Raw genomic sequence first — 18,647 nt, 5'->3', positions numbered from 1 at the left:
TTCTGTGATGATGTTCTTTAAGTCTGTAAAGAGGTGAGAAACTCCTAATATCAAATATATAAAACACCCAATGAAACCAATTCAAAAACTGTAACAATACCATAAGACTATATATGGTACATGCATTATGCAAATATGTGTGTAAAAAGCTAGTACAGTTATAAATCCAACAGCTTTGCAGTCTATATAAAAACATGAGTCTGCCTCTGAAAGTCACAAAATTGAAAAGTTGCTGATGTACTCACAGAATAACGCCAGCACACAGAGCAAAGTGTGCCCCATCTTCACCTCCAGCGCTGACACACTCTGCTGCGCTGTTTGTCAGAAATTCAAATACTTTGTATTAATAGTGATGCAACGGAAAATGAGAAGAGAGAAGTATCCTTTCATGTGAATATGACAGCAAACTTTTTCTCTAACTTCTCTCAGTGTGGCCTGTCTGTTCTTACTTCCCTTTCACACAAAGCCAAGACAACTGCAGGGGCTTTGACCACAGCATACTGACATGTTTGCACTTCCTGCCCACAGGTGAAAATGTATTAGCTTGTTTCATCTGCAAAGGTTTGTACATGGTGCCTAAAATCGTTAAATTAAAAACTGGTATAAACAATAATCAATTATTCCACATCCCTGCAACATAAGACCATTTAATTTTACCCTATAACATCATACACATACCTAACATTTTATTGTGTTTATTTAGTGTATGTTGTGGACATATACTGCCTCTATTGTGATGAGGTTTGTGTTGTGTGCTGGGGAAACTGCGGTTGGTTGGCAACAAGGGTTGGTTGGCTTACAGCTATTTCCTGGTGCTTGGACGTTCTCAGAAACAAAAATGTTACACTGAGTTGTTTGCTTGCCCTGCAGTCATCTACTATGATAAAACATCTGAAAGGCACTAACTTTTCTGGTGCAGGTAACATTTCAGTTTTGTAGTTTCAAAAATAAAAAGTGACTAAACGGTTTAGATGAAAATATTGGAAATGTGTTACTTCTAGTTAATAGACAAAGAAATCAGCTACATTTTCATATAACATTATATATCATTTCTTGTAACTACAGCATTCTGCAGGCTGTTCTCATGTACTGTTTGTACGTATAGCTACGTAAAGTAATGCCCCAAAATATGTATATAATCCACGTAAACATGAGCCAGTAGTTTGTGCATAAACCATGTATTGATAAACCCTGCGATCATGTGACCGATGTGCTGACAGAGGTAAAGAAGGAAGTATGCCCATGAGGAGGCAGGTTGGGGTCGTGAATGGGTGACAAAACTCTTTCCCCCAGGAGACCGGTGTTTGGAACCGTGTGACCCCAAGTAACCTTTGAGTCATTGTACGGGACGTCGTCACCATGTTTCTTTTCCTAAACCTTACCTCAGTAACTTTACTTGCCTAAACCTAACCTGAGCAACTTTACCTTAATTACATATTTTATGGGATGCCAATTCGTTTTGTAAGATATCACACGGCCGTTGTATGAGGATACGTTGCATTCTAACAGAGTGCTAACCAACCCCATGATGGGGCTCGTTTAATTTTAATCACAAATCACCTAACTTTAGAAAACCTTTGTGTACATTAAAACTTATTTATTCATAACCGAGACCTTTACCTTTCATTTGCTGCTGGTTAGAACATTCTAACAGAAATTGTGCCAGAAAAATACGGCAGAGTGAAAAGTGTTGCAACCAATCAGCGGTCTCCCTTTAATACTGTATGTATCCATGTACGATTATTGTGTGTAGGTTTGTACAGTACATCCTGTAAGTGTGTGTTTTATACTGTCCACATTGAATTTCGTTTAAAAAATTCTACTACCCAATATAACAAGGTTGAGACCTTTTTTTTATTATGTATTAGAATTGTATTGTCAGTGTGAGCCCTGAATAACAAATATGTCACCTTCTTAGCACTTACAAACGCTTTAACAATTAGGGTGATGATATAATAGATTAGAATTGAAGAGGGCACCCATGGAAATGGAAAAAGTATAGACCGAATCACCATGACGAACACCTCCGGGTGGACAACTGGTTTTGAATTGCCGAGATATATGAAATCATAAAACTTGTTTATTTCTGTCATCAGTTTAAGCCATAACTGTAATGTTTCAAGATATGTAGTTTAACACGGTGGTCTCACCTATCTGACGATTTTGCTGTACTTATTTTATGTACTGTGTTGCTTTGCTAGCAACTTGATAAGCAAAATCCACCTGTACCTCATTAGTTCCGTAGTTTTAAATGTTGTCCTTCAAGCCGTTCTTGTTTTGTTGCCTAATGCACTTACACAGTGTGGATCTAAAACAAAACCACAACAAACAAATTAAAATTTTCCAACCTTTAATTTGAGACCCCTTCAATGTTAGCTCATGTTGCTAATATAACATTAGATAATACATGCATAAAGGGGAAAACTGATCAAATAAAACACTGAATCAAACCGTTGCGTGGGTTTTGTTTCATTGTGCTTTAAAGATTACAACTAAAGTCTGAGAAAACACAAACCAAGCCAACATTTCTTAACAAGCATGAAAAAAACTGTTTCCAGTTCCTCTTCACACATTAAGACATGTTGCCGTAGAAACAATAATCAGTCAATGTCATCACCACATTCACACCAGAGCTTATATGTTTGTACACTGAAAATGAAGAGGGGTCACATACAATAAGGTTTTTTTGTGGCAGAAATTTAGTCAAACGCAGTGCATTAGTGGTAAATAATATAGTAACTAAGGCACAATTTTTAACAGAATATTTTGAAAACAATGACCACTGATGGTGACATGAGGAAATGTGCAGTCAATGGTTTTCAATCGGAAACATCAGAAGAAGATAACAGGCAACGCCAGAGGGCTGAGTCTGAGAAAATCACAAAGGTTCCCACTCTGTTCTGCATTAATTATTAATACAGCAGGTCCAAGTAAAAACAATGGGGTCATTCATTTTCAGTAAAGAGATGGTACAGAAAGGCCTGCAGCTTGCTAACTTGCTCAGAACCATCAGTCCCATACATTAGTGCAGTTTTAAGGATGTGACCCCTGAGCAGTCAATCATGTGTGCTGGAACACAACGCTGCCAGGAATTAAATCTTGAGTTTAATTTAAGTATGTTCAAGAAGTTTTTGTTGAGTACTCAAGCTTTTTGAGAATGTGGCTCATTAGTCACACTGACATAGCATCCTGAGACATAACTACCTCCAACAGTCCCAGACTTACAAAGGAGCACTGACCTTGTGTAGGTATCAATTAAGGTAATTTGGCACCCCCATGTGGTCATTTATAGGTACTCCTACTTTAACTGCAGTGATTGGGGTCTGTCAAGTAAAACAATAAAACATCCTCACCAACAAATCAGACAAACTTTGGTAGCCTCAGTAAGTGCAATACAGTGTCTCCTCTTACATCTCCATACATGAAGTGTATTGTTGTGTGTGTCAGCCCATTAACAAAATAGGAATCCTGTACAGTATATTCAACTTTTGAAATCACACAAGATGCTAAAATACAAGGCCTTCAATGTAATAGCCTTATATGAATCAGCACAGATACACCTCTAGTCTGATTTTCATTGAGTCCTGGTTGAGTTATGCATGTCTGAAACATTTGTGGCAAACTCTCTGTTCAGCTGAAGGTCTGTAGCATACAGCTGCTGCAGTTGAAAACACTGGACCTTACACAGCCCTTTCAGGATTGTTGCGATGACGCAACCAAAACATTTCATGCAAATTCAACCAATCACTGAGAATTCTGTGTAACCTTGCAATTTTCTCGAATCACTGCAACTTTTCCGCAAATTTTCCCAATCATTGTAGCTCTCTGTGAGTTTTACCAATCATAGCAGTGCCCTGCACATCGTCACCAAACTCATTTCCTTCTTTCCAGTTGAGCAGATGCACACGTGCAACATCTCACATTTCTAGCACATATTACTGCTAAAGCAGCTTTTAGTCTCTAAAGCTAGTTTCTCCATTACAACTGTATGGGGGTGAATTTTTATAACTCACTGGATTATATTTTGTTAAGGCACAAAGTTATAAATATTTAAGGGTGGAGCCGTTTGAGTGACAGGCTGTCTGCTGATAGTGTCTTTAGCTTCTCAGTCACAGCTGCAAACTTCTGAAAGGTAAAATATGTGATACTACACCTGCTGGTATCTCATCATGATACTTTTGTTTGTTCTGTCTCTGATATCTGCCTTCATCTCAATACAATACAGATGAACTGAATTTGAAAACGTGAACAGTTTGGAACTTATTTTAACCAAAGAAATAGTTCCTGAAAATCAATACCAAGTCCACTTTAAGGCTTTTGCCAAGATAGTGTCAGGAGGCTACTGTGGGATGTGTTTATCCAGTTCAGATGTCCAGTAAAAAAGAATTGAAGAAAATTTGAAAAAAAAACTAAAAATACAACTAGCAGCTTACTCCTGAAAAATAAACTTTATTGAAGCATAGAATACAAAAATAATTAAAAACTAAAAATATCAAATTCAATCAGGTGAAAATAAAATATGCACAGTAGTTATAAATATATTTTTAAGACAGAGGAAAACATGTACATGTAATAGGATATGTTGTCTGATAGCAGATTATTACATACTGTATATTAAAGTAGTTTGTAATGTCCATCCTGGATCTATCTTATCTAACGCTATAAAAGATGCTGACTTTAAAGCTGCACCAGCAGCTAGTGATGGCCAAATGAAGCCTCATGAACCATTTTCTTTACTTTCTCTCCCCACCAGATGGCACTCTTGGTTTAAAGATAAAGGCTGATGGACTTACAGTGAAGTGTGCTTTCAAGCTTTTGTTGAACAGACATCGCCATCTGGTGGCTTCAGAAAATAAAACAGTGCTTCATGAGGCCTCATTTGGCCATCACTGCCAGCAGCTGGTAACTAAAGCTCAAATATACTTATGCTGCTCTTTGGAATAACTTGGATTCAAAGTTACCTACAAAAAATAAATGACAAAATGACTGTACAAAATAAAGATAATGCAGTGCATTAATACTAGATGAGAATAAGCATCAATAGTCTTGTGCTCGTGCTCGGACTAATTAAATCCACAAGTTAAGCACAGACGCTTCCAGTCGCCTCTCTTTCAGCGTGTTGGTGGTGCTTTTTGTTAACTTTGGACGATGATGGCGTGTGGCTGCGAGTCTCTCATCAGGATGATCATCAATTCAGCATTCTGTAAACTCTCCTCTGCTACCTAGCTAGCTAGCTGCTAGCTAGCCAGGTCAAGGTTCTCAAATGTAAACATCAGTAAACATCGAGGAAAAGATGGAGAAGAATGAGCACCAGCTGAACTAGCATCCTGCTAGCCATTGTACAGATGCTGGAAATAAACTGACGACCTCTGTGCCGCATCAGTTTTCAACAGGATATCAGGATGTTCACTGTAACTTGGCCAGTGCCATTTCACCAGGTGACTCTGTCTCTATATGCAAAGTCTGACAGAGCGGAGGAGAAGAAAAGGAGGACAAGGACTGGTGTGTTGTTCAATCCCATGTGACAAATACATTTTGAATTGAATAACTGGAAGAGAAGCAAACCAACAAAACAAATCATTATTCAAGATGTAAGGACGCTTTCTGACATGTTAATCTGACTTATAATCATTTAATGATCTGCAGAATGAATCATTTCAGTGTGCACATCATGTGGTGCATTATTACCAAGAGCTGTTCCTGGTTTAACTTCAGAGAGAAGTTCCATCAGTTGCTGATGCAGTTGATTTTCCTATGAATGAAGAAGTTCAGTTTAATTAATAATATATATACTGTATATAGTGTCATAATTATATTAAGTTTCAACAGAATTTAAGTATGCATATAAACTTTATAAAGGATCACTTCAGCATTTTTCAACCTGGACCCTGTTTGCCTGTGTAAATTGGTCACTGATGTGACAACAATTTTTGAAACCTGGGGCAACTGAACACCATCACTGTATGTCCTTTAAAAGTGGTTATGGATATTGAAAATCTTTTAGACAACACTAAAATACATTTCCTATTAACTACTGTGGTAATTACACTTCCTCCAAATCTCACTCATGTTTCCACTGTCGTCTCACTGCAACGAGTGACACCTTGTGATATTTCATCAAGAGACTTCTTCTTAATGAGGCAATGACAAACAGACCAGTAGAAGTGAAAGGTAAAGAGACACTTAAACCACTTATAGTAACAATCTGAGCCGCTCTGTGGCAAAAATAACCACTATAATACACACAGACATACAGTGACTGTGTTCATTTGACAGAAATTTGATGATGTTCACACAGGAATATACAATAGATATACAAGATGGAATTATGATATATTACCTTTATTTTAAAGGCTTTTTTTTCTTTGTTTTTTCAAAAAAAAAAAAAAAAAATTGTGTATGATTGAACATGTGCTCATTCACAGGCAGTGTAATGGAAGGCTTAATTACTAAAACAGTTCAGTTATTTTTTATAGTGTAGATTTCTGTGAGCTGCTGACCTGTTGTTACCTCCAGTATAATGATAGGACACATTTCAATACAAACTTTGAGCATGACTGTTGTAAATGACTGACCTGCAGTTCCTATATTCACATCAGAGTAAAGACAACTCTCCTCTGGTTCATGGTGTTTCCCTGTTAAGATGATCACATTAATCCATTAAATAAAATATTTCACTTCAGGACAAAACAAACTATTTTCTATTGTTCTATGTATTTGGAGTACTCACCCGTCTTTCCAGTGTTTTTAAGTTCAATCAATGAATAGCTGACATCCTGGGATTCAGCTGTATCTGAAAAATACATTATTTTAGTTACAGGATTCTCCATCAGTCACTCATAATTAATCCCCTAAAAAAAGCCATTTCCAACAAGAGCGATGCAAAAATCCACATGACAGCTATTCACACCAGGCTGGTGTGAATTATTCACATTGCCGTGTTCCATTTCATCTAACAAGCAATCCACTGTCCGTAAACAAACATGAGTACCTTGTTCCTCTGGGGGGATTAGCCCTCACTAACATCCAAACATCACTGCTGCATGGAACACTATATAATCCCAACCAGGGAAGGAGGACTGTTTGCTTCAGTTTGTTTCAGGCAGTGACCTACATAACAAACTAAGAGTAAAGTAAGAAGACATTCTCTATTTTGGCAGCAAGCGAGCTCTGACCTGAAGGTATGACATCATTTGGAACAAAGGATTTCATTAGGTCAAACATTTATTTTCACAGGCAAATTTCCGCTGAGATCTGTCTGAATATTTTTGTCCCCACACAAAGGTTACATAAATCAGTTTTTATAAATTTCAATGCAAATTGTAATGCTCACTATACAAGGCTGTCAAGACTTAATTCTAGTAAGTGTCACTTGCCTTGTGTGACGTTATTTCATCTAAAATCAAGAATTCTGATTCAAATCTCATTTAAGTTATTTGATCTTGTTTTGGTACTCCTGGTAGCTGGACATCCTGACCTCTTCAAAGACTTGTTATCAGTGAAAAATCAGTTATTGCACTGGCGGCCAAATTTTAGGCAAAAGACAGCTCATATCTAAAATGTTTTCACCTAAATCTGATAGGGCATTTTTGCAGTGCATGTTAATAAAATATGTATATACTGTGCCATTATCAGTGTCGTCTGAGCCTTTAATTGATTCATAGAGACGAGCGTCACCTACAGAGCAGTGAAAATCAAGTTGAAGTCAAGTTACTATTTTAATTACATGTTACTATAATTAAACATCCTGAGATGTTTTTAAAATGTTTCTTCAAAACATGTGTAACAAATCAAGATGTGTCCTTACCACAGAGAGGAGAGGAATCTTCATTCTGTTGAGCCTCATTCTGGTTGACGACTGGTGCTCTCAGACTGGACTGGCCTACAACATGCAGATAATAAATTTACAGAGGAACATGGCATGTATTTCCTGTTATAATCAAAATAAGATAATGTTGTACCAACCTGATAAAGCATGAATCTGTAAATAAAGACATTTGTTGTTAGATGGTTTTGTATTTTAAGTTGTCATACTGCCATTCTGTCATGAGATCACACAACCCAATCACAAGAAAATATGTTGGCGTTGTTGGAATCTGTTACATCTGTATGTTATTATGTGGCGGATATGTTGGAACTTTTATGTTTCTGACATCGCTGTGGTGAATGTGTGGTTTTGTTCAGGCACACAACCCAAAAGGTTATGCTAGTAACAGATCAGGTTTGGCTCAAAACACCCATGTTCTGTGGAACAAATGCTGTTCGACACAGGACTACTGGTTGCTAAAAAAAAACACCTAAGTACTGTGGCACAGGAGCTGCTGGAAACATGGCCTTGGGACACCAAAAAAACACCCAGGTTTAATGGCACAAAAACTGCTGGAAACGTGGCCACCGGTCACTAAAAAAACAAGTGTTGTTGGTATTTGTTCATCTTTAACAGTGGTCTGCAGCGTTGCAACTGTCTGTCATTGGTGTGACATCCACCATCCCCTCCACCTCCCAATGACAAGGCCAGCTCATACACCATGTCACTTTAGAAATGTTAATTTGATTAATGTGCAACATACAAATGCAATGTATCTGAGGTTTGCAGAAATGTACAATGCCAACATTTCCTTCTGGCGACTGGGCTGGATCAGAACACATCTGTGTATTTGAACAGTTCAACCATAACTCATGTAATAAAGGTCTCACCTTTGGACGGTGTGAAGCAATACAAGAGGGGCAGAAGAATAACAACTACAATTCCAAAAACCAGCCGGATAATCATCGGTACAGGAAATGAGGAGCTTTCAGGCCTGGAGGCTCCTGTAATAAATAAAAACTGTTAATAAATGTAAACAGCAGTTTTGTTTCACTGAATTTAACACATTTTTCATAAAGATAAGTCACATCAAGCAAGAAACAATAAAAATGTCCAAATACAGTGTGAACTGAGCCATCCCCAATAACTCAAGACTGTCACAACATCTGATGCAGACTTTCTCCAGCTCACAAAGAACTGAATCCAACAGGTGGAATCAACTCAAAGTATTGACATATGACATAAAAGAAATTGCAGCACTTGTTTTACTCCTACTCACCTTTAACTGACATCCAACTCTGTGCTGACACTTTTTGTGAGTATTCACACTTGTAAAAGCCTTCATCTGACTTTGACACTGCAGAGATATTTAGCTCCCTTCTGGTGTCATTTTGAATGAGTTTGTCATTTCGATAGAAAAACACCTTGGAAGCAAATGTTTTTCTTTTTATTCTGCAGCTAAGACTAACAGAATCTCCCTCGGTCACAGGACGGACAGGGCTCACCAGGATAATATCTTTACCTGTAAAACAGACACAGGATGAGGTTAAACAACAGGTGTCATTCATTAACATGAAAACTCCTCCCACAGTGTATTTTGGCATTTTGATATTTCATATTTTTCTCACTCATTTCCTGATGATGTTGATGAACAACATTGTTCACCAAATATCTGCCAACAAATCATTTTGTGCTGATAACAAGTACATGACATATGACTATAGTAAAAGCTAGTGATGGCCAAATGAGGCCTCATGAACCACTGTCTTTCTGAAGCCACTAGATGGCGCTGTCTGTTCAACAAAGGTTTGAAAGCACACTTCATTGCCAGTCCTTCAGCCTTTACCTTTAAACCAAGAGCGCCATCTGGTGGGGTCAGAAAATAAAGAAATCCATCACTAAAGCCATCACTAGTAAAAGCTGCAGGTCGTTAGTCATCCTCAAAGCTCCACGCAAGAAGAACAGAATGGGATGTTTAAATTACTTCAAAAAGAAAATGTAACAAAACCATACTTGATATAGTGATGTTGACTGCGTTGCTGAACTCTCCTGATCCAGACTCACACCAGTACACTGCATTACTGGGCTGGTAACGCTTTATGCTGCATGTGGAGCCAGTCATTGTCCCCCAGTTTTGGCAGAATAATATGTTGCCAGATTCAGTTAACTTCTTCACTCTCCACTCAGTAGAGTTTCCTTCACAGTTCAGTGAGACAGAGTCAGTGGTGAAGTGTTGAACTCTGTCTGGACTCACCGTGAGAGACGCAGATGAATGAACATCTGAAAAACATGTAACAAGGGGTCAAACCATGCACAGTGATTTAAAGATTAAGATCCTATTATGTCTATTATATCTTTGCCTGAATTTGTGCGTTGCCCAGGTACACATGTCCTGCCTGTTGTGTAAGGAAAAATAATAATTATAAGATGAGCTTAAATTTACAAAGTAAAAGTTAACTGCAAAAATCATCTCTACCTCTTTGGTGTTTTTATGCTATCAGATTAATTACAAAAGGAAAAGGAGGTAAGGACTGAAGGAAACAAGGTAATTTCACCTGAGCCCATAAGTAAAATCACCCAGTAAGATGGAAAGCATAAAGTCTGGCTTGATGCAAGCAAGAGAGGAAAGATCATAAGGTCACCACAGGTAATTAGTTGTCAACGTAGGTGTTACTTTTCAAGATACTGTATGTAGGTTACAACAAAAAGATGAATCAAGGTGAATACATAACAGATGCTTCTTTAGATAAGGACCAACAGAAACAAACCTACCTCCAGACCAGACAAACTTAGGTCCACTGTAATGAGTATAATACACTGGATCTCCTCTTCCAGCTCTGCACACATATCCTGCTGTGTGTGTCTGTCCATCAACAATGTAGGAATCCTGTTCAGTCCCATGGATGCTGCCAGGTATCAGCTCATAGCTGTAGGAGTTGTCTGACAGTTTGGGAACAGCCTTATACCAGAAGAACCTCCATCCTGCAGATGGATGTTCAACACTGCAGTTCAGAGTTACTGAGGCTCCAGGACTCAGCCATAATGGAGACACAGTGAGGACAGGCCGAGGTTCTGTTGGAAAGTGATTTCACAGAAAAAAAAAAACTGTTGTGATGTATTGTTGGTGACATGAACTGCTTGTATCTTACATGTCCTCTTGAAATATATAACACAAATGTGAGGATGCACCATCATAAAAGTAAACAAAATTACATTCAAAATATTTTTAAACATTCAGTAAAATAAAAATGACTGATGACGTGTGACTTACTGGAAGATACTCTTAATGTGAAAGCATCACTCCACTCTGTTGAAGACATTTCACCTCTCACTCTGCCCCTGCACTTGTAGTCTCCTCTGTCTGATGTCGATGCATATCCAATCATGTATTCGCTTTGTTTTCGAAGTGTGTTTGAGCTGGGTATCCACTCATACTCCCACTCATTGTCTCCTCTGTTCTTTATTTCACATGTCAGTGTGATCATCTCTCCAAAGCATATCTCAGGCCAGTTTGGATGCAGAGTCACTACAGGCCTGTTTGTGACTGTTCAGGATGAAGAATTCCAAGTAAGGACACAAAAATGACAAAACGTTAAATCTACATACAAACAACAGGGACCATATTTAAGCAACCTAAAGCACATGGTATAAAGTTCATGGCGTGAGGGCATTTATGACGTGTCCAGCCAGACTTTTGCAAGTTAAACAGTGCATAATCTGTGCGCAAAATAAGGCACAAAGGGAAAAGGGGTTGTTTTTAATTTCCTGATCAGTCATAGGTGTGGTGTGGGTGTCACATTAATTCAATCAGAGTGCCATCTCTTATTCTGTTTACGTGCTATTTACATGGCAGATTCAGCACACTGCTGCTCAGAGTAATGCAGTAAAAGCAGTAATGTCACTGGTCCTAGTGCGTAAATGTGCACCACAGAGTGTATGCACGTTGTGAACCCGACTGTGTAGGTGCCCTTTAAATAGTGGGAAAACACTGCACCATTCTGACTTTAGACCAGGTTCCTGTTGGTCTGTGTTGCAGTCTTTTTCTGCAGCCTCAAAAGAGCAAAACTCCAGCCATGTGCCTGACCACAACTTATTTCAGGACCTACATGGCCATGGGTGCAAGTGCATTTGTGACTTACAAAATGTGGGTGCTGGCCATGAAAATAACAATGTTGTCATTCTGAAACTATCAATGACATTAGTGCTGTAATGAGCTGTGCACGGTTTTGCAACTGGTGTAAGATAAGGCCCAATGCCTTTAGCTTTTTTAGATAAATATCAAACTCACTTATTTTGTTGATAACGATTGAATCACTGTACTCTGTGTAGTAAACAGGGTCCCCTCTTCCTCCTCTGCACCAGTAGAGTCCTTCCTGTGAGACACGGACTTGTCCATTTGAGAGGAAGACAACATCCTGTGTGGTCAGAGGTTCAGAGGTTTTCTCTCCTCTGTACCACAAGTATGTCCAACCAGACGATGATGATGATGATGATGATGGGTTCACAGAGCAGGTCAGCGTCACACTGCCCCCTACAGGAATGACTCTGTTGTCAGCAGTCAGTCTGGCCCATGGTCTGTATGCTGTTGTAATTTAGAGCAAAGAAATAAAAATGATAATTATTGTCCATTTTTCTAGCATTGTTTATGTGCTGTTCAGTTGAGAACAGAGACATCTAAAGGTCATTACTGTTCCTGTGAATGATCCCAATTAAAATACCTTGATGAAAAATACCAAATATACATAATGAACTTCACCCATTCTTGGAGGTGAAACTAACTGTAGCATGACCACAGAAAACACATTACATTGCAGTCATTCTTTTTTTATTTCAATCTGTTTAACCGTTCACACCAACACCTACAGGCAATGTAGACGAGCCAATTAAAAGATCAATCTAAACTAATCTAACTGCCAGTTAACCTAACCTGTGAGTTAACTATGTTCACACCCAGAACCTTCTCCCTGTGGAGGAACAGTGTTAAACTGCATCATGGTTTCACCCTGTAAGTTTCTTGATATTCTTCATTCAGTCCTGTATATTTCCCTGTGAATTATTGCATTTAAAAAGCTGCAGTACTCAGATTACTGGCTCCTTTTCAGTCACTTGGCTCCCACACTAGAAAACAAATATAATTTCTTACTGCATGATTTAAAGTGAGCTACATAATTGAATGAAAAAAATGAAAAAGTGTTTTCTGTTGACTCCTTTCAATAACATTTCCAATATGGATGAAAGATGGTTCTACTTACACAAGACTTCCAGTGCAATGATATCACTCCACTGTGTTGAGGAATAGGAGTCTCTTCTACCTCTACATCTGTACTGTCCCCTGTGGTTCTCAGTAGCACTGTCAATGGTGTATTCTTTTTGAGCTGGAGGTGTGTTTGGGCTGGTTGTGCTCCATTCATATGTCCACCCAGTGTCTCCACCTCCCTGGATCTCACATCTCAGAGTCATCTTCTCACCTCTGAATATCTGAGGCCAGTTGGGTTGAAGGGTCACAGTGGCTTTGCTGGAAACTGTTCACATCAAAAATACACAGTTAGGATACAAACAGGATTAAAAACTAAACAGATAACATATTATTGTTTGCTACAGTCTTTACTGTACTTGTGTTAATGCATGTTGTTCTCCAATGTGTCTACATACAAACTGAATAAGTTCAAACAAAAAGCCCTTTCTTGCCATGACACAGAATGTTATGCATTTGTCAAACTTGTCAAATCAAAGAAACGCGAGCATATAACTCCTGTGCTCTCTTCACTTCTCTGGCTTCTGGTTAGGTACAGGATTGATTTCAAGATTCTTTTAATTGTTTCTAAGTCTCTAAATGGGCTAGCCCTGGAAAACCTATCTGACCTTGTTGAGTTGCGTCGGCCCTCCAGAGCCCTCAGATCAGTGGATCAGATGGTCTTGGATGTTCCTCAATCACTGTTAAAAAACTAGAGGAGATCGAGCCTTTGCAGTCGTGGCTCCCACTCTGTGGAACACATTACCATTGACTGTGCGGACTGCGGATAGCCTCTCCACTTTTAAATCACTGCTTAAGACTCACTTGTTCACCTTGGCCTTTGGTTGAGTACAGTCACCTCTATTTGGTCTTTTACCTTTGTTATATTTCACTGTATAAATGTTTTTGTGTGTTGTTGTTCTTGCTTATTGTAACTGTAAAGCACTTTGGTTGGCCGTTGGCTGTTTTAAAGGTGCTATATAAATAAAGCTGACATTGATATTGACAAACTTCATTAAAGGGAAACTAACGTATTTTTCAACCTGGGCCCTATTTTCTGATCTACTTTTGTCTAAATGAGTGATAGGATGTTCAGTATGTGACATTCCTCCAGTACGAAGCTAGGGCTGACCTGCCTGCAGCCCGTGAGCACGTGCTATATTAAATAATAGGACACTCAGACAGCGTCAAACAACGTCAAAATACATCCACTAAAAGTGCATTTTTTTCACACAGATAGGCTCGGATTGTTAGTATAATTATCCGACAACATAACGGAAAGCAGAAATGAACGTCTGTGTTTACCTTTAGCTGGATTGGGACATAATTGTTGTGGCAAGTCAAAACACTTCCTCTGCTCCCTCTCTCTCCTCGTCCCTCTTCAATGAGCTCTGCGTCCGTGTACGTCCGCGTACTCCGTGTTCAAATAAATACGGGCAGTCATCAAATTCAAATGGCTCATCCAGATCCAGTTGGTCAAGTAACTTCCTGCAACAACTCAAGTCTCGCGAGACCGACTGCCGGAAAACACCATAGACTGTATAGTAAAACACCAAAGAAGAAGAAGAAGAAGAGTCTCACGAGACATGAGATTTCAGAGCTAGACTTTCACTCTGAGTGTTTTGACTTGCCACAACAAACGTGTCCAAATTTTTACCCGATTTTGACCAACGGGATCTGGATGGACCGTATTTATTTGAACACGAACGTACACGGACGCAGAACTCATTGAAACTGAAGAGCCGACGAGGAGAGAGAGGGAGCAGTGTTACTTCGGTAGCACATATACTAAAATTGCAACAGGCAGAGGAACATGCCTGAATCCAGCTAATGGTAAACACAGACAGACATTCATTTCTCCTTTCCGTTATGTTGTCGGATAATTATACTAACAATCCGAGCCTATCTGTGTGAAAAAAATGCACTTTTAGTGGACGTATTTTGACGTTGTTTGACGCTGTCTGAGTGCCCTATTATTTAATATAGCGCGTGCTCACAAGCTGCAGGCAGGTCAGCCCTAGCTTCGTACTGGAGGAATGTCACATATTGAACATCCTATCACTCATTTAGACAAAAGTAGATCAGAAAATAGGGCCTAGGTTGAAAAAAACGTTAGTTCCCGTTAACACTAGCATCATTTATTCATTAGGGTTCCTCTTTTCTTCCAACTAAAAATAGCTCTCTTACACACCAGGGTTTCTGCCAGTGTGCTGCATGGCAGACAGCCCGTCCAGCCTAAGCATTTCAGAATTTTATTTATAACATGAATTTTTAAGATGTTTTTTTAAATTGCAGGAGCCTGAAGAGTAAAGTAAACACCCTGCTAGCGTTACAATGAATGGCAGCAATAAAACCCAACTAAGCCAAGTCACAACTCAAGTCAGAGAGGTATAAGCTTGCTGCTACAATAACTATCTCCTTCGCCAGAGAGAGGTCAACTCCGGCTGGCTGAGGCATGCAGATAGCAGAAGGAAGGGAGAACGCCAGCTGACATCAGCACCCAAATGACAGGCTCATAGCCACAGTCTACATCTGCTGAGTCAGACTAACTAACATTAGACGTTTTGATGTCAATGGTAACGTAACTAACGCGTCAGCAACCAAAGTTTGTATTTACAGTGAGTGAGCTGACAATTGACTTTAGTGATACATTTCCATCACATTGTGTCCTTAGCAACATGCTGCTCCTCTTCCCACAACAGCTGCATCTTGTCCAGTGGATGCACCAGCTGGCAAGGTCATTTCTTGCCCTTTTTGGGGTCTATGTCACTCACTCACAAATACACCCCAAATCCGCATCATATTCTATATGTGTATGAGACCACATGCTATTTTTTACAAAGAGAAAATAACTTATTTTAATTTAACATCACTGTGATATTAACATCAAAATCAAAGCAAAGTCTGTCACAGGGCCCCTTGGGCTCCGGCCTGCACCAGCCCCATCAAAAGATACTCAGCACCTTGTCTAAGGCGTTCCTGAGTTAGGCACTGTTTAATTAAAGACAGTGGGTTGTTTTATTCCAGAGCAAATTACTAAACTCACCAGTTTCCTGAATGATGACTGCATTACTTTGAGATGTGAAGAAATCTGGTTCCCTTCTCCATCCTTGGCAGGTGTATTCGCCTCCATGTGAGATGACATATTGATAACTATTTTTAATATCGACAGGTTTTTTTAAAGAGTCCGAGGTATATCTGATCCATAGATATTCCAAGCCAGTAGCACCCTCCACATCACAGGTCAGAGTCACATGGCCCCTCACTGGTATGGTGGTCTCTTCAGCTGTCAGTGTGACCAAACGTCTGCGTGCTGTTTAGTAAAAAAAAAACAAACCAAAAAAAACAAACAGTAAAACAAGGAAATTACTGCAAAGAACATGCCACCAAACCGCACTTACACTTTAACACAGCACAAAAGAAACTCTTTTGTTTCATGTTACATAAAGCTTGTTTAAATGAACTGATTTGTTTTCAGCTGGTAGTGCACATAATCCATCCTGACACTTTCTACGCGTCTAAAGCCTCTTGAGTGGTGGCAGACAGTTCAACACAATGCAGCTTAAGAAAACACAAACAAATACACAGAACACAAGTGAGTGAAGAAACATTTTCAACAGTCTGACGCCACATTCACAGCTCAACACAACAACTAAATAAGGTCTAAATGCAAAACAAATTTCTCCAGGACACGCTAGCAGTAAAATGCTGATGCTGGATGCACCCATCATCTTTAACAATTAAATCAGAATGTAAAGTGAGCTTGTTTTCCAGTATCACTGACAAGTGGTCATGGTATTCATCAGCAGTCAGTTTTCAACACACAGTGTTGTCTACAACTTGCAGCGTGTCTCTGTTTACTTATGTTTTCTGTATTTTCAAATTAGTGAATGTGTTTCTGAATTTGCTCAAATTGAGTTTAATCGCAGCATTTTCTTAAGTGTGCGTGCATTGAACTCTCTCGTCCACTGTGACAAAATCTATTTAAAATTGAAGACTTCAGTCTGTTCAGTGATTGGTTAGGTGAAGGCAGAGTAAAGATTCACTTCTTCGGTACTTGCTTGGGAGTTTTTTGAGACATATGAGTACTTTATGAAGCATTTAAAGAAATATTTTTGCTGAGTGAAGAATGTGACTTGTGATTGAAAGCTTACAAAGCTCAATAAGAAGATATTTCATCACAGTGTGACAGCTACTTACCTTCCACTCTCAGTTCTTTTGCCTCAGATTCTGCCCCGTCACCAAACTCACACGTGTAAGTGCCCTCATCTGACTTGGAGACTGAATGAATGGTCATTTTTGCTCCTCGTGACTGATGGTTTGTGTCAATTACAAGAGGTAATCTGTCTTTGAAAAAGGCAGCTTTCATGTCATTGCTTGGATTACGATGTTTGCAGCGCATAGTCACTGAGTCTCCTTCAAACACAGTGAATGCAGGACTCTCCAGGACTGCATCACCACCTATGTAACAGATGCAGAGTGTTAGTTTATTAATAAGTTCAATCAAACAAACATCTTCCTCATCTTACAACTCATAAGTGATTCATCAGTTACATATCTTATTGTCTTCATCTTTCACAAGGAAACATTTATCAGATGCTTTAACAGGCCACCTATAATTTATATGAAGCTCTTGATTTGAACAGCGTAACTCTGCCCTTCTCTTCTTCCTGTTTATTATTTTCCTTCAATTGATTATGTTTGTGACAGTCATTTAAAGCACTTCACTGGAGAAAAAATAAGATCTAATTTAAATAATATAAGCATAGTGATCATATCAACATGGCTACTCAGTGACACTTACAATGACTTGTAAACAATGCAGATGCTTCCACACAGGGCAGACAGGCTCACTGGATGATTTGATGAACATGAAAATGATGTGACTCAAACCAGCAAGTCTACTGGTGCCCAAAACTTACACTGAATACTTTTGAAAACATTTTCATGATCATTTTGAACCAAATTTAAAATCTTTCAAAAATATTTCATTCATTTATGTTTTTTCTTATCTAAGCATTGCAGGAAAGTTTAAAGGTAAGCAGTATATTGGGCCTTTTCCACTGTCACACTTGCGCCCATTTGCATTTCCATTGTCAGTTTAGCTGGGCCAGAGATGGACCCTTGTGGAGTAGGTCCAAACGCCAGGCTGCCTGCCCTCAAGCGGCTAGCAGTGACGTCATGCCGACCGCAGCCAACCCTCAATGACCCCTCTTCTACACCTCAAATGAACCATGTGTGTGGCAACTCCACTCACCTCTGTGTGCAGGAGACCAGAGAGAAAAGCGTTTTTAAAAGTCTTTGTGTGTTCAGCTCTCAGTACTTTTGTGGCTTTCAACTGAATCTCTGTGGTTTGGAGTTTAGTTTCTCTCCTGCGTCCTGTTTTTACTTTAGATATCTGCTTTATTTTACTGTTTCATGTTTGCTGTCAGCTGTGTTTGAGGTTGTATGAAGCGCCTTTCTTTAATAAGACGAGTCCTATAATATCACAAGGAGGAAGAGTAAAAGCAGAAACAGCTACTGTGAGATGAAAATGAAGAGCTGCAGACAACAGGCTCTGACTGCACCTCTGCAAACAGCTCACCTCCAACAGGTAAACTTCTTTTA

The 18,647-nt window shown here is 39.1% G+C and overlaps 1 protein-coding gene across 1 annotated transcript in view; it reads right to left on the bottom strand.

The window, feature by feature from the left end:
* LOC125884319 (uncharacterized) overlaps positions 1–18,647 on the bottom strand; it is a 268,232-nt gene that overhangs the window by 247,961 nt on the left and 1,624 nt on the right. The window contains exons 4-6 of the mRNA XM_049569217.1: positions 17,241–17,501; positions 16,087–16,353; positions 13,120–13,329 (exon numbers count right to left, since the gene is read on the bottom strand). Coding sequence (XP_049425174.1) covers positions 13,120–13,329; positions 16,087–16,353; positions 17,241–17,501 — 738 coding nt within the window. The remainder of the gene's footprint in view (positions 1–13,119; positions 13,330–16,086; positions 16,354–17,240; positions 17,502–18,647) is intronic.

This window comes from Epinephelus fuscoguttatus, linkage group LG23 (assembly GCF_011397635.1).
Source record: "Epinephelus fuscoguttatus linkage group LG23, E.fuscoguttatus.final_Chr_v1".
Taxonomy (NCBI): Eukaryota; Metazoa; Chordata; class Actinopteri; order Perciformes; family Serranidae; genus Epinephelus; species Epinephelus fuscoguttatus.
Note: the sequence above shows the minus strand (reverse complement) of the source record. Positions and strands in the feature narration are given on the sequence as shown.